Below are 17,084 nucleotides of genomic sequence, written 5' to 3' on the forward strand. Positions count from 1 at the left end.
AAAATCCATTCAGCATGGTAAGTAGTTCCAGAGGGAAAGTGGGAACAGTGACTAGAACTTCTTGCTGTGCAATGCTGCCTTCCGTTACCTTCTCTCGGTGGTGTTTTCTGCTGAAATCCACCAGTGTATGGGTTTGTATTTCATGCCTCCATCCAGAATTTGGCTTTTGAAACAAAAGCTCCTTGGTTCTTTAAGAAAATCATCACAAAAAGTGCTTCTTATCTTCAAAGTGTTTTTCTGACATTAATTAATTGGATCCTCATGATGCTTCTCAGGAGAAGGAGCAGCCTGGAAATGCCCATCAAGCACTCCTACTGCAATGAATTGTACTAAACACTTCTGCAGCCTAGCTGGATAAAATGGGGTTTTTATTCAACTGCCCAAATAACTTTAAAAGTGCTTGAAAAGAAGGACAGAGAAATTAAAACTGCTTTTGAACTTCAGCAGACTTTTATGCCTTCGTGCTTGTGGACGTAAAAAAGCTGCTGTTCAAACAAGCAGGGGCAGATCCTGTGCAGCTCTCAAATTACAATGGTGCCATTGATTTCCTTGGGCCTGGGCTGCCACAGGCCAGCTGAAGGGCCTGGCTCCTTGCTTGGGAAGTAAAGCAGTGTGTAGTAACACCTGATGTGAATAAAGAGCTTTAAAACCTAGTCATCATAATGGGAGTAATACCTAAAATGAAGATGCACTTGGAAACAGATGGAATGGATTTTGTGTGAGAGTCAAGAGAAAGACACATTAAAGGAATGGAAAAGAAAAGCAAAACAAAATAAAGTCATTGGTATTTGTGGATATAACCTAGTATGGAAATGGAAAATACTTTATCTCTCCACTGGATTACTGGAAATTCCTTTCTCTCTCAAATGACCATTATCCTAAACTGTACCTGACAGTAAGTAAAGGGAACCAATTTGTATTTTGGTATTTAGGGTGGGGTTTGTTTCTGTCTTCACTGAAGTTAATCAGGAAAATGCTATTAACCACTGAAGTTGCTGTGTGGATTTTTGGTAGGATTATAAATGAAAAAATATGCGTATGGATTGCTGATTACTTGCATTGGTAATAATAATCTCTGATAAAGACTTTTTTGGTTCTGTTAATTTGTTCAAATTTACCTTGTGCATTTTTTTAAATGCAGGTGACTCAACAGGTTTATTGACTGACTGCATCTCCAATTCAATTGCTTTATATTATATAATAACTCCCCAAGGTCTGCAAGCCTTGGCAGTTACTCCCAGCCCTGCTGTGCTGTACACAAACCAGTTGTATTCCACATGTCTAACCTCCAAAGGATCCCAAGGACTCTCTGAAGTTTATACAGTTGACTCTCTTTGGCTTTTTTCCTCTCCAAAAAGCTGTTCTTGGTCCTTTGGTCAGCAGTGAGACCATTTCCATGTTCCATTAGTCAGGAGTAAGAGGTGAACTGGAGGATGCAGCATGTGCTTCCAGTTTAACAGTTGTAATTAAGCAAAGGCCATGCACAGTTGTTCAGCAGATATTACAGTGCAGCACAGCAGTTTCTCCCAAGCCATGGCCCTTCCCACAGGATCCCAGGATGTGCAGATAAACAGCTGAGCCACCAGAGGAGGGACAGCCTGCTCTGTGCTTCCAGTTTAACAGTTGTAATTAAGCAAAGGCCATGCACAGTTGTTCAGCAGATTTACAGTGCAGCACAGCAGTTTCTCCCAAGCCATGGCCCTTCCCACAGGATCCCAGGATGTGCAGATAAACAGCTGAGCCACCAGAGGAGGGACAGCCTGCTCTGTTCATGTGTTAGGCTTTGGGAGGGGCTCTCTGAGGTCCTGTCACTGGAATACAATGTGCATAGAAACATCAGTGCTTTGATTTATGACTTGGCAGTGGCCTGTGAGTGTAATCACTTGAAATTATGGCAGTCATTACGGTCTAGTCCACAAAAACCTGGATTAAAAAAAGGATTTCTCTCTATTTACCCTCTCCCTGATAAAACTCCTAATTTTACTTTGAGTTGTATTGAAATAGGTCATGTAAAATTGAAGACTTTGTACACTGGTAAGAATCTGTGCTATCATTCAGTAGCATTAAGTATTTCCTAGACACGTGTAATCTGTTACATTGCAGTAATTGTTTCATGTGTGTTTATAACAGGAAACCACTTTTAATTACTTTGGGAGGGTAGATATTTAAAAGGCTTCTGACTCATAGACTGCATTCATAAAAAGACTTGCTTATTTATCTCAATCATGGAAAAAATGTTCCCAGCTGAGTGTGAAACTACGTGTGCTCGATGAACTTTTAAAAAATATTAAATTCACTATTAATGTAAACAGTGTGAAAAATTCTGTCTTAAATGTAGAAAAAGCAGATTATGTATTACATGAATTTTGGTTTAAACAAAAAGGCTGTAGCTAATCACTTTTTATGGTTCTGAAAAAGTGGTACTGGAGATATTCTATTAAAGGGAGAAGATAGAGTTTATCAAACTTTAATAAGACTTAATCAAAGACAGGAAGACAAGGATTTTTCTTTTCTAAGGTGGAATTGTAAAGGAAATACTAGAGACTTGCTTCTGCAATTTTGAAAATGTAATGTTCAGAATGATAAATTAATATCAGTCATGTTTCGTGGTTTAAGAGCATGGATATAACAGTCCCTGTTCAGTGTATTGATGAGGAGACCTGTGGGACTGATGCAGAAGGTCTAGAAAATCAAACTTAAGAGTTAATAGTAACTGTCTGCAGAGCAGTTTGCAAGTGATCTGCTTGCATACTGGAGGGGGAAAGAAAATAAGTTACTTCTTGCTAGAAGACGAAAGCAACTTTCTTTTTATTAATATGTTCTTTCCCACGTATGCTTGGAAAAACTTAAATTCAGTTCCTGATGGCAAAATAATTTTGTAGTTTGTACTAGTTATACTTAAGTCATTTTCTTCAGTTGTCTGTTTGGAATCTGGACTGCACTGTTTCATCTATGCTGCAGACAAAATACTGCCATTAATTAGCCAGACTTACCTGATGATCTGAGGTTAGACTCACAACTTGCATATCCATAATTTTTTCTTGTGTTTCTGTGAATAGTTTGATCAGAGAATTTTTTTTCCATTAGCTTAGTAGGTAGCTTGGGAATAAAGAACAGTGATAGAATGCTCTCTGCATTTGGAATGATTCTGTGCTAGTTTTTGTGAAATATTTCAATCATATTCTTTGTTGGTTTTGGAGCCATAAAAGTCATCAATAAAATGTGATGATTTCTGTCATGTCTATAGATTTCTGGGTTTACTTCCAGGTATCAGTTGTATGTTTCCCGTGGTTTGATAGCTTTGTCAAATAAATATCAAATCAGGTTCATCCTGGAACATCTTTTTAATGTTTCAGTGTGTGGACTGACATAAAAAATAACACATGTGATACTGCCCCAAGTCTTTATAGCCACAAGATAATGCCTGAGAAAGTGATGCCAGTGCTGTATTTCCAGCTTTCCTCTGACCACACAGCTTATTGTGCCAGGAATTCCTCTTCTGGCAGAGTGTACTCAGGTAAATGGAGACAGCCTCTCACAAGTGTCTGTGTCATTTTTCTTCTCTAGGAGCCAAATACTTCAGAGGATCTATAATAAATTAATGTTGTTTTAAGTGAAGGACTAAGGTTTACATGCTGTTGTCAACTTTTATTGGAAGAAAGAATGAGTGAAGAATTGAATGATTTTTTCAGGGCTGAACATGGGCAGTCTGTCTGCTTTAGTTTGTGGCCCATGTGCTTACTCTAATGGACACTGAATTAATCAAAGCACCTGTATCCTTACCATAAAGGCCACTAAATTAATCAAAGCCAATCTTCTCCCACCCATAGTCTTGTCTCTGTTTGCTGTTCAGTCCCCGTGCCCTGATGTCCCCTATGTGCTAGTCTGAGATTTGCCTGCACTGCTGGGCCAGTGGCTGCCTGGCCCCACAGACACTGTGGGCTCCTGCTCCACCCTGCTCTAGGACAGGAAAACCACTTCAGATCTCTCCTCCGTGCCAGTGTCGGCAGTCACTCACACCTGACTGTACTTGGGACTTCAGCATCTGTGTCAGCCCTGCCTGAAATCAGCCATGAGGTCTTAAAGCCCCCCAGAAAGTGGCAATATCAGACACTGGGCCAGAGCAATTCATGTCTGAGCTAAGGGACCCAACAGTGCTTTGCAGAGCACAGATCTGTGTGTTTTGCGTTACAGTGTTTAACTTTACCACACAGAGCATCCAAAATTCTTGAGAAATTCCACTTGAAATTCAAAACAGCTTAGGAGTATTCATGTAGCTCCAGTTTTTCATAGCAAGGAACAAAAGCTATTTAGCAAACAAAAGAAGCAGTTTCTACTTCAGCTTTTAATTCTTGTGAGATAAGAGTGGTTTTTTCTGCAGAGATGTCACAATCTGCTGGTTTAGTTTAGCTGTCATACAGTTATTCCAATTCTTGGCAGTTGTCAGGAGTGCAAGGAGGTACAAAACACTTTTTGTTATGCCAGCTGGAGAAAAGAGTGGGGTATTTACACGTGCATTTCACTAATCTGGCCCTTCTGACTGAAGTAGTGTCTAGATTAGAAGATAATTCAATTGCATTTATCTACCCAAAGGACTTTTGCCAAATGTGTGCTGAGTTTCTGTGCTGGGTTCACTAATGTGCAGCTGAACTGTGCCAGAAGGCTTAGCTATCATGTTCAGAGCCATTAGCAGCCAGTCTGATCAACTCCTGAAATATAAGAAGCAGATTCTAACTGAAATTATGTAACTAAGCCAAATACTGTCATCTGCAGATTCAGCTGGAGGTGCATAGTTAAAATATCACATGCTACATTGGAAATGTATGCCTGCTGGAGACTACTAGTCCTGAATGTTGTTTGTTAATTCTAAATCTGATTTACAGCTACTGCCAGTGGAGAGTACTTCCTGATGTTACTGAGGTAGGGTAGGAAATATGTTGTTGAGAATTCAAGCCCTGCTTTTTCAGTGGGCTTAGACAAAAATTCTAATTATGCCCTGTAAGAGCTGAAGTTCTGAGACTACCTCTTAGAAACTGTAACCTCAGTTATCTCCTGCCTTCTTTACAGAAAGAAATTAAGGATGTATAAGTAAGAATGGGAAAAGGGGTTTCAAGTTTCTATATTAAAAAACCCCCCTGCAATTATGACTTTAGAGCCTACTGATTGGTTTCTAGAGTCTTCTGAACCCCAGGAGTTCCTTTTGAGGTGCTACATTTCCCAAAACAAAACAGTAGATATGCAATGGCCTGTACCTTTAACATGGTATCTGTACAGATACAAGACATGCATGATTCTTACTCCAGTTCTCTGGGGTTGAGTGCTGTCTTTTTCTTCACATTTAATTTCTCTCAGTCTATGTTTTGTGCCAGCCCTTCTGTCCTTCCTCTTCTGTATTTTCAGGGCAGTGGTAAAATTACATACAAGTAAAGCAGAATATTTACATAGACTCCAGTGGAGTTGGGAATTTAGTCAATTACTGCTACCCCTTCAACTCAAGGGAAATTTTTGTGCAAGTTAAAAGAGAGAGAGGTTTTTATAGATTATTTTAGTAGTACTTACTAAAGTGTATTTGAGGTATATAATTATAGAGAATGGCTATGTAAAAATAAATGGAAAGTTCATAATTCTTACCATGTACTATCATTGTGTGTATCAATTGTGTAATTCCTTTTATATTTGGTCATTTGCAGAATAATGGAATCTGCTCATTTTCAGTTTTTGTTGGAATGATTCATACCTTCAGCAAGTGTTGCACTGGCCTTCTGGTAGCTTGTCTTGTACTTCCCCCCAGTATAGGGGGCTGTAATAGACTCCTCACAAAACACAGTTAACTGTTCAGGACTGATATCACTTCTAACAGGACTTCTTTACTCATTGCCCGTACTTCGATACAAAGTAGGCATTGAAACACCTACTTCTAACAGGACTTCTTTACTCATTGCAGTCCGTACTTCGATACAAAGTAGGCATTGAAACACCCGTGGTGAAGAACTGGGTTGTTGCATATTTAATTGTGGTGGTTAGTGAGATGCAGTGCCCACATTTGCATATGTCATGAACAGCATGGAGCATTAATGCCTTCACACTTCCCTGACTTTCATAAAGCCTGTCATGCTAAAGAGGCCTAGGCAGGTTTATTTTTGTGCTGGAGACCTCATAAACATAGCACTGGCCTAAGGATGAACTTCATCCCTGTTATTTCCTCTTATTCCTTCATTTGCTTTCCTGGTAAATGTTAGTATGGCCTCCAATAAATGCTTTTAGAAACTAATTGTATGATCTGGGTAAGCATACTCTAGACTGTTCCCTAATTCTCTGCCATATCTCAACATTCGGAGTTATTGCCTTGGCATAACTTAGTCCCCATGGAAAGCATGGGAGTCATGTAAGCATTATTAATTTTGTACTTATGAATAATAATATTAAAAGTCATCCATCACTCAAGAACACCTGCTTGAAAAATGGGAAAAGGCATTTTATGAGAGCAATTTTAAAGAAGGCAAACAGTCATAGGAAGAAAACTGAAAATGAAACCCAAGATGCAATTCATAAGGGGTGCTTATGCCTTGCAGTGGAAGAATTAACAAATTGCTGAAATGCTGCTTTAATGAACCTTGTTACTTGCATCATCAAACCTGCTTCATGAGTTCCTTGTTCCCAAAGCTCCAGGCTGTACACAGACATAGGTTTAGAGTCTTAGTGTAGCAGCTGGGTAATAGGATGCAAAACATTCACTGCCTGAGTAACACCACTGTTTATATGGGTTTTCCAAAGGTCCCTTGTTAGTTTTTCAGTGTTGCATGCTGCTTCCCACTGGGATTGAGGGTGATGTGTGGGAGAGCAGCAGTGACATTGAAGCACAGTAAATGCCATATGATCTCATTTTGCAAATGTCAGGTCATATATCTGTGTGTGTATTCTGCAGTACCTTGTGTGCCAAAGTCTCAGGAGTTGCAGTGTGAGAATGCTGTAGCCAAAGAGGGGGTTTCCTGCATTTTGCTTCTCATCTCACCAAAAAGACAGAAGAGGAAGCCTAGACTAGCTAATGTGGTTTTGTTTCAGTTGGTTCTTATTAATACCTATCAGGGAAGACTACTAAAAAAACATGGGGAAATCCTGCATCCTCTCCCGACAGAAGCTCAAGATTTGGTAACATGATCTTTCTTTGGGGATTTTATTGAAGCCATTGAGACTTCAACCCTGCTGTAGTGTCTGGGGCTGAACAGAGAGGACAAATCTGGGGGTTTTTCTCAAAGCCTATAATATTTATTTGCAGCAGTAGTTAATTGTCTGTTCTGCATTGCTGCCCCAGAATTTTCCTTGAGCTGATTCATCAACAGGGCTTTTGGAGTCAAGCAGAAAAAAGGAGCAGGCACAACTGAGAGAAGTGGAAGCTGCACCAGCAGAGGGAATTTGGAGAGCGATAGTTCAGTGAGTCCTCCAAAAGGAAAATTACTGTTTGCTGCAGTGCAGAAAAGGAGCATTTCTGTTTGCAGTGATTAACTGCAAAACCATTACCTTTAAGCAAGTAAATAGTATTTTCTTTTTGCAGGTAAAAAAAAAATCAGGAATCTTTTAAAAGCAAGTGGGATTTGCTGCTCTCATAATCATTAGGAAATGCATCCAGAAGATGTCTGCTTTCTCAAAACTGAAACAACAGTAAATTAGACCCAAGGCAACAGAATAGGAATCTCTTGCTTTTTTTTGACACTGTCATGGTGGGGGGATAAAACCTGCCAAAGTAGGACCTCAGGACAAACTTGGCAAAATTGGTTTAATGGAATTCACTGTTTCAAATTTATCCCCCTTTGAAGCAGGATTTCTTTTATATGACAGCTCCTTAAGGAGAATATCTAAATAACTTCTTGAGCAGGATTATGCTGTTGATGTGAAGTTCTACTGTTAATACTTTAGATAAGAAAGAAAACTGCAAACCTTTCCTTGGAAATAATACTATACTTGCATTATCATTTCCTTGTAATAGTGTTGGAAATCTGGTACTTTTATCTAGTATCTACTATAAAAATATTTAAGCAATTGCTTGAATGCTAATGCTAGCAATAAATACTATATGTCATATTTAATTTGCAATGTTATGACAGCTACTCAGTTCATGGATAAATGCAATAGTACCTTTACAAAATAAGGATAACCCCAAGCTATTCAAAGCTGTAAGCAAAGATGTTTGTTGGTTTTCTACAAAGCAGATTTTATAGTTTCTACTAGGTGAAAAAATGAGTAAGATTAGTAAGAATAGGGGTCTATATTATGGGGTAACTGTACAGAAAGACAGACAACCAAAATCTCAGATGCTTTGCAGATCCATACATGAATAAGTCCCTAAAATTTGAATACTTGTGCAGGAAGTTCTGATTCCTAGGCTTTGAAAAAGAACTGGAAGTACCACAGGATCCAGTTTACTCCTGGTTTCAGTCAGGAAAAACACATGCTGAGACATTTAATGTTATGTTTGTTTCTGGTCCTTCCTGGATTGAGGAATAGTGGAGACATACACTGGGGGACTTTTGTCTTATAAAGTTTGTATTAGAAAATACTATTTTGCATTAGGATTATGTAAGATCATAGAGCATTTCTTAGTGGAGAGTCCCACCCTCTGGTCCATGTCCTTTCTGACACAGTTGAAGTGACCAGTAATGGCTTTGAACTTCCAAAATGGTTGGAAATTCATGAACCCTGGGCCTCAGCTATGCACAGTTAGAAGATGCCCCACTTTTGTTACAGATCTGTACCCTTACCCTGTCTTGGTTGCCAGTGAAGAAACTAAATACCGTGCAAGAAGTAAAGGTGTTCAGCCTGCAGAGACACTGGATCCTGATTTAGGGCCAGTAAGTGATCTGCTGACCATTTTCTAATATCCTCCGTTGGCTCTGAAATAAGGTGTTTGTCGGATCAGATTGTTAAAATCATTTGACTCTTGCTGATCATGAGATCTTAGCCCTACTCATATTTCTTGAATTAAGCTCAGACTCCCGTGGGAGCTTTGCATGACCTCAATAGGAGTTTGAATTCAAAAATTCAGAGGCAAAAAATAGATAATTCAGTTAATGAGAAGTGTGCCAAATTTCTCTTGAATGTTCTGTAACTAAGGTGTATTCTAATAATAAGCAAATATCTATGCTTCTGGATTTTTTTGAGAATCCACTTGAACTAATGAATATTTCATTATTTTAAAACTGTTCATTGTGGAGTTTCTAGGCATATGGCTTTTTTCCTCATTGTGCAAAGGTATTTTAAAGTAGCTAGAAGCTGTGTCCTGTGACTTAGAGTGTTTCTAGATTGTGGTCCATGTGCTCTTTCTTCGTTGACCTAACAGGTCTTGTGTATTCCATCCTGCAAGGCTGACAGGCCTGAAGGCAAGCTATGTTTTGTGACACTGAATAGCTGGGGGTTTTGATGGTTTTTTTTGTTTGGTTGGGGTTTTTTGTGCTTTGTTTGGTTTGGTTTGGTTTTTTGGTTTTCTTTATGTCTGGATTGTTTTCAAGTACTTTTGGAGAAGAGAGTTTTACAATCTATGTGCAATCAGAAGTAGCCACTGGTTTTAGGAGTTACGCTGGTGTGGCAGCTGGTCAACAGGCTGTTAGGTGTGGCTGCTCAGAGTTAAAGGCCAGCTCAGTGCATTTTCTGGACTTTTCTCTTTGCTGGATTTTCCCAACAAACCCCTCCCTTTCAAGTTTCTTTTGCTGTTACGTTCCTCATGGTTTGTACCATTAAGCCAACTGACTTATATTACAGGAGATGTCACCAAAGGGTATCTGTGGGGTTTAGTCATGTCATACAAGATACACCACCCTGCACTGATTTTTATAAAGCAGTACATGAATATTTTAGATTTGTCTCTGAAAGCTCCATATAATGTATTTTTGTGCAGGAAAGATACACAGTAGAAGTTGCATGTTTCTTTCACTTCTCTCATCGAAGTGCTTATTCAGAAGCAGTCTTATTATTTACTGTAGCTGTATCTGGGCACTTTCTTTAAAGGTGCTGGGAAAGTGTTGTTTCTACAGAAAGCTGATATGGCCAAGACATTCTTGCATTTGAATTAAACTTAAAAAGCAACAGGATGAAATTTTTAAAAGCTTCTTAAAATAAAATATTTTAAAAAATGCTTCAAATGTGATGTGTCAAGTAAAGGTTGTGCTTATGTAAAAATAAGATAGTTGCTGCACTTTGCCTGTAAGATGGTTTGGTTTTTAATTGGCAGCTGCAAAGCAAATGCAGCCTGAGAGCCCCATCCATCTCACACACTCTCCTGTTCGAGGTGCCTTTGTTGAGGACCTTTATCAAAGAACATTTTATGATGTCTTTTCAATCTTTGACTTGCACCTGGAGTGCATCTGCAGCTTGTCAGGGTTCTCTGGATTAAATCACCAGTAAGACATTTGCAATTGACTTCAGCAGCCACACCTTGGTTTGGATTCCCACTGGCCACAGTTGCAAGGCTGCAGCCTCTTCCCAGAGTGAGGAACTACTCCCTGCTTCACTCTCTTTGGGTCAGGACCAAATGTGAGACACTTAATATATGGGAAAGAATTTCAATTCTGTCTGTCTGCAGCCTTATTATGGCTTGTAAAGCAATTAAGTAGGACTTAGGACACTGTTCTCCCAGACAGAAGAGCCTTAGGACAGAAAAATATACTGTATTACTCTCCATATTAGTGCTGTTGCCAGATTTAAGAGTTTCATGTTATTATTGGTACTGTGCCTATTTTGGGTGAAAATATACTGCAAATAGTGAGGTACTACACCCACACCTAAAATATTTCTCTTCAGATATGGTTAGAAGAATAGGAGTCATTCAGCAAGACACTTACAGTATATATCAAACTGTTAATATGGAGAAGGTAATCAGAATTTGTATCCTGAAATACTCCATATCACCAGTGCAAAACATTATTGAAGGCCACTGTAAACAATACAGTTTTAGTTAAAAGCCATTTCCAAGATGAAAGATAAATTAAATGAGCTGCAGCCTGTATGCAGAATTCCTCAAGAGGAATTAATGGTAAAGCTTCTCATAATCTTTCATGCTTTGGCTAAAAATATTAGTACCATAAAAATTCTTCAGAGGGCAGAGTTGAGGTGGTGGATGCAGAGTGATCAAAACATAAAAAAGGCACATTTTCCCTTTTTATGGAGAGGCCTCTTTCAAATCTGTCATATGATGGATTTGAAATGAAAGTTTAATGTGCACTCAGTTTCTCAGACAGCCATCTTTCTACAGCTTCATTATTAATAACAATTTAATCTTAGCCAGCTCTCTCTTTTTTTCTTGAGCTCTTGATGATTCATTTATCTTACTTGTTTAGCATCAATCTAAGAAAAAATACTCAGATCATAAAGTTAAGGAAGTGTTCCACATTAATAAACCAATGTAAAAGCAGTCTCCAATGCATTTTGCAGAAGTGTTTAATCCACAGTTGTTTGAATTAAAAAGTAACAAATTGTAAATAGCGTACAAATAGCAAGTAAATAATGTGACTGGATTTCATATTTAACCTGTATGTAATATTTTTTAGCTTTAATTTTTCCTCTCAGCACTATATGAGTACTGATGAGGCCATTTCCATGGCTGATACTGTATAAAATATTTTTCAACTAATGTTCACAGTACAGAGACTGTTTTGTTGGCATGTCAGTAAATGAGACCTGGGAAGCAAGTGGATGTATGATGGGTCTTGGGAAAATAAACATGTAGCATTAAGCAAAATAAAAGTTCAAAGTGTGTGAATACATTTGCAGGGTCTGATCCAAAGCCATTAAATTAATTTACATTTTTGCTTCAATAAAAATATTTCATCAATATTAAGCAAATTATAAATAGTTGGGTAGTCAGCAGCAACCCCTCCAAGTCAAAAGACTTTGAATTTTACAACCTAACAAGTCAAGGACACTGGCAGTGTCACACTGTCCCTTCACACGGGACATTCTGTTCTGAGTCCTGCAGCAAAAGCAGAAAGACTGCTTTTATTGATTAATTAAGTTAATTCAGATGTCTGGAATATGTACAAACAATTTTAGTTTCTTCTCTTATGTGTATTACTTTGGAATTAGTGGCATAAATTTAATTTCCTGTCATTTAGGCCACGCATGTAAGTTTTTCCCAGTAGCATAAATAGTTGTGTATAACGTTGAAAGCATTTTAACTGAGTGTCACAGTCGTTGAGACAGGGCAAAGCAGAAGCAGTCTCTGGAATAACTGGGTCCTTGACCCTAACTTTTTTTAAGTTCAAAGCCTGTACCTTGAATTTGCATTTTAAAAAGCAAATTACCAAGCAATATACAGCCAAGGGTATTACTAGATTTTGTTGTTTCTTTTAAAGTTTTTATTTAAAAGCAAATTCTTTTGTAATAAAATTGAAAATCTAGAGCCTTTGGAGAAAGGGTTGTGTCGTTCCTTTGTAGTTAAATAATGTCTGATAGGGTTTCAGCCTCTATATATATTTTGTTGTTATTGTTGTTTTTTAATAATGCAACTGTAATAATGCATAAATTATGCACATGTATGTGGCAGGAGTTTCTGACTTTAAGGATTGAAAATTATAGTCACAGACAGATAAAGAAAGTAGGAATGAGAAGGAACAGAGGCCCCTATGTCACCAACCCACTGATTTGCCCATAATAAAGGGAGTGCACTGCCCAACAGGATACTGAATCCAGATTTTATCAGTCCCTGGCTAGTATCTGATTTGCAAGTCACTTTTTTTTTATGCAGGAGATCCTACTGGCATTTTCAGAGGGCTCAGCACTCCAAGCAGTGCTGCAGGTGAGGGCTCTGCAGATGTTCTGACAAAAAAATAATGTTCTGAAAAGGAAGTGGAGGGACCAGCCAAGTCTTCATGAAGAATAACAGGAATATTTGGCAACTCAGGATATTCATGTGCCCCTAAATTGTTTGGTGTAATGCACTGATTTTCTGTATCTGCCTCTGTGTTCTGTTCTGCCTAACTCACAAAATAGTCCATGCAATGGGAAGAAAGTGCAGGAAAACCACTTCCTTGGCATCCATGTGAGTTGTGTGTGCTGCTGGCTGGCTGAGAGTCACGTGGCCACCTGGGAGAAACTGTTGAAAAGGGTTTCCAAGCTGTCTTTGATTTTTGTTTATTTTCCTACAGCATAAACCTACAAGGTGTTGAGACAGTTTTCTGAGATTGGTTTGTGTTTGGTTTGTTGGGTTTTATCCCACAACTACTAATGTAACTCTGTTCTTTTCAGCAGCTTTGTTCCCTGGTGTCAGGAATACCTAAGAGTGTTCCCTGCAGCTGTGGGGAACTGATTGGGCACCATTGTGGGAAGGGCTTTCCTCTGACCAAATCCTTGTGTTTGTGTCCCCCCTGCAGCCCTGCGGAGCCGCTCGGGACGCTCCATCATCAATGGGAACTGGGCCATCGATCGCCCGGGCAGATACGAAGGTGGTGGGACAATGTTCACTTACAGACGCCCCAATGAGATCTCCAGCACTGCAGGGGAGTCATTTTTAGCTGATGGGCCAACAAATGAAGTCCTTGATGTCTATGTGAGTTAGTATTTAAATTAATCTTCCTGATGGAAAAGAAATTGTTCATTGTTAACACGCAACACTAAAGTTGCATTCAGTACCAACACTTTGTTAATTTAATTTTGAAGTGCTATTTTTGATATTTTACACTTGTTTGCGGTTGTATCCATTTTGCTCCAGATCACAGGATGTTTAAATCAAGCCTTTTTCTCTCAGACCTTACTGATCCAGTAAAACCAATTTAACTTGTTCAGTAAAGTAGAAATAAAGCATACAAATGTCCAGGGCTTTTCTTTGGTGGACTGGATTTTTTCTGGATACTTTCCTATTGAAACAAATTTGGCATAGTTTAATTTTACAGTGAAGAAGCGAATACCTAAGCTAGACAAGGCCTCTCACCATCTCAGTTTCCTTTAAAAGAAACCGGTCCATAAACCTATAGAATGTAGGATTTGAAGCAGGGCAGTTTTAATATGAAGCTGTGATAGGAAGACCACAGATAATGGCTGTTTGAGGAAGGAAGAAAAGACAAATTGTGTCTGAGAGAAAGAAATCATGTTGAAAAAGCTTTTTACTTCAGATGGGATGGTTTTTTAGTTCATCATACTGAAATAAAAAATATAACTGGAATTAATTACAACTTATTCCAAGATAAATGGCGTGTTCTGAGATTATACACTCCCACACAGTAAAATTCATTTATTGAAAAACTAGGTTAACTGAATATATGATTCTTTCATCCAGCTGTGGCTTTTTTGTCCTTGAGAGCAATATGGGGTGGAAAAGTGAGTGTGCTGGATAATTTCATAGAAAAATTTATAGTAACTACCCTGATTACAAAGCTGGGAAAACTTAGACGTTGGCAAAATTATTCCCCATCTGCTATATGGTGTCTAATAAAGCAATGTAATAATTATGATAACACTTAGGATCACTAAGGTTGAAAAAGACCTCTAAGATAATCTAGTCCAACAGATCCAAACTTCTTTTCCAATTGATTGCAATGTATGACTGGCAAAAGCCTAGAAAAATAAACAATTGGGCTCCTAGATTGTGCAGTGCAGACTCTGTGTTTCTCAAGTGTTCATGTCACTGTGCAGTTACAGGATTTGTGAGTTGAGGCTTGGCCCTGAGTTTTTATTGCCAGCCAATTAATGCCTAATACATAATGACCCAGAGAGAAAAGGGTCGGGAAGTGGATTAAGCAGATATTTCCAAAGTAATATCATAAAAAATCTTTAAGTTTCGATCTGTGATATTGTGATATTTTAGTTTAGGCTTAGTGCCTGTAAGAAAGCTGCCATGATGGGAAGAGCTTTACCAGCTTTGCTCTGTGGCTGCTGCTGTGGATCGCCACTTCTGATTTGACTGCTCTCTCACCTGAGATGCTTCTGGTTGATGTGAGGAATACTGCAATTCAGTATAAGATGATAGTTTAGTCTCTTTTTTAATATAGTATGGGAAGATAAAGATGAATAGTGCAAGGTGCAAGAAAATCAATGCTCAGTATGACACAGCCTCTCTCCTGGATTCGAAATGTGTAGATAAGCAGATACAGATGTCTTTTTCCAGACTTCGTCTTGCTGTGCCTGAATCGTGTCATTTTCCATTCACCTATACTCATGATCTTTATACTCTGTGTAGAAAAATGAAGAGATTTGCAGATGAGAATTCCAAATGGCTTTCTGTTCTGTTTTCCTGAGATCATGTTGTCTTTCTTCCACTCTGAAATGTAGAGGAAAAAGCTTTCTGATTTACAGGAGTTTATAAATAACAAGAAAAAGAGATGCAAATTCTGTCCAAGTGTGAATATACATTGCTACAAAGACTTAGGTCCATTAACTCAAAGTAAAACTATTCTATCATTTCAGGTACTTTCCTGCAGGAAAGCTGGAACAATATACTAATTAGGGGCTTAATCAGTTAAGCACTCTCTAACATAAGCCTGTCAGTTGTTTTAAGAAATGTGATGGAAAAACCATCACATGGGAACCACTGCAAAGTTGTTCCTGGAACCATCTAAAGAACAGGGTCCTGGTTCTGGAAGGGGAAGTGTACTCTTCTGCTGAAGTCAGCTCACAGTTCTTGGTTCTCTCAGGACCACAAAGAGGGTGTATTTTTTGGATGACAAAGCGACATTGGAAGGACCCAACCGTACAAAAAATATTGCAGACAGTGCATTATTAGATGGTTCAGAAAAGTGAATGTTCTCTGAGGGACAGAGTTTAGAGAACCAGTGGTTATATTTGGCAAGGAAAAAGTGATTTTGACATAAGTTGAAACAAGGGTCTGAATCCCTAGTTGGTATTAATTGATGTGAATTTAGTGAAGCCTTGAAGCGTTAGTTGTGCTGGGTCACTGGGCCATTAGGATAGCAGGACTTTTTGCTTTTAGGTCCATGGATTGTGAGAACCAAAGAGCCAGGGCAAGCTCTGGTGTTTGCTTGTGGGTTTGTTTGGGGTTTTTGCTTGTTTGTGCTTTGGTTTGGTTTGGTTTTGTTTCATTTCATTTCGTTTGGTTTTAAAAGGTACTTTGGGTATAGTGTGAGGCTTGCACCAGACTAATCCCCACAGAGAGTTCAGGACTAAAACATACATGTCAGTAGAGCTGTGCTGAAGCAGTGAAACAAGCAGCTCATGACACCCATGCACTTCTCCTGTGGGTATGCTCAGGCTCACAGCAGCAATGCAATAGAACTCAGCTGGGAATGGAGTGTGCTGCTAACAGTTTAAAAAAGCTGTCCTAAAGTCATATCTGTCTCAGGTCCTGTTACGCCCAACTGCTTAAAAAAGCACACCTGGAGTTAACAGTGGCTTTCAGAATCATGCTCCTGTCAGCTCATGTGGGCTTGTGCAGCAGCATTCTGAAAACACTGAGCTTCATTTTCACATTTAAAGGAGAAAACCTTCTGGTTCCTGCCTGTGTTTCATAAAGAACACGTTGATAGAGTTGTGGCTGGCTGTAAAGCAGTGGGATTCTGGCTGCACTTACATTGCATCTTCATTCAGTTGAAAGTGAATGTGGAAGGATGCAGGAGGGCTGCGGACAATCTTCAGCTACTGCAACAGGTCCATGGGCCTTTGTACTCTGCTCCATGGCTATTTGCTGAGCAGTGCTTGTGGGGAGGGCAGCATGACAGCAGCAGCTTGAGCTGATCGATTGCTGGGGCTCCGTGGGGTGCCAAGGGAGCTGCGGTGCTGAAAGGAGCAGTTGACTTTGCAATAGGCACAGAGTAAAGTGTGTGTGCTGTCTGCAGGTGCTCTCCTCAGGCCACTGGGGAACCTTTCAAAAGGCAGGAGGCTGCCTGTCTAAGGTTGGGGGTTATGGTTTTTTTTTTTGTTTTTGTTTTTTTTTTGTTTTTTTTTTTTTTTGCTTTGTTTCTTCTTTGCTTTTGTTTCCTCAGACATCTGTCAAGTTCCTGCTATCTTAGAATGTTTTGATGACCTTAGGACCATCTCTTCTGCTGCTGAGGCCTGGTGTGAGCCTCTGCTGCTCACGTTGCTGATGGGGAAGGCTATGGCTGGCACAGCCCACAGCTCACCTTGGCCCCAAGCATGGCAGTCTTGGG

General features: G+C 39.2%; 1 protein-coding gene across 1 annotated transcript in view; it reads left to right on the forward strand.

Annotated features, from left to right (window-relative positions):
• Positions 1–17,084, forward strand: part of THSD4 (thrombospondin type 1 domain containing 4) — a 93,376-nt gene that overhangs the window by 51,068 nt on the left and 25,224 nt on the right. The window contains exon 3 of the mRNA XM_008637052.2: positions 13,359–13,534. Coding sequence (XP_008635274.1) covers positions 13,359–13,534 — 176 coding nt within the window. The remainder of the gene's footprint in view (positions 1–13,358; positions 13,535–17,084) is intronic.

The sequence above is a fragment of the Corvus brachyrhynchos genome, unplaced genomic scaffold (genome assembly GCF_000691975.1).
Source record: "Corvus brachyrhynchos isolate BGI_N302 unplaced genomic scaffold, ASM69197v1 scaffold200, whole genome shotgun sequence".
NCBI lineage: Eukaryota > Metazoa > Chordata > Aves > Passeriformes > Corvidae > Corvus > Corvus brachyrhynchos.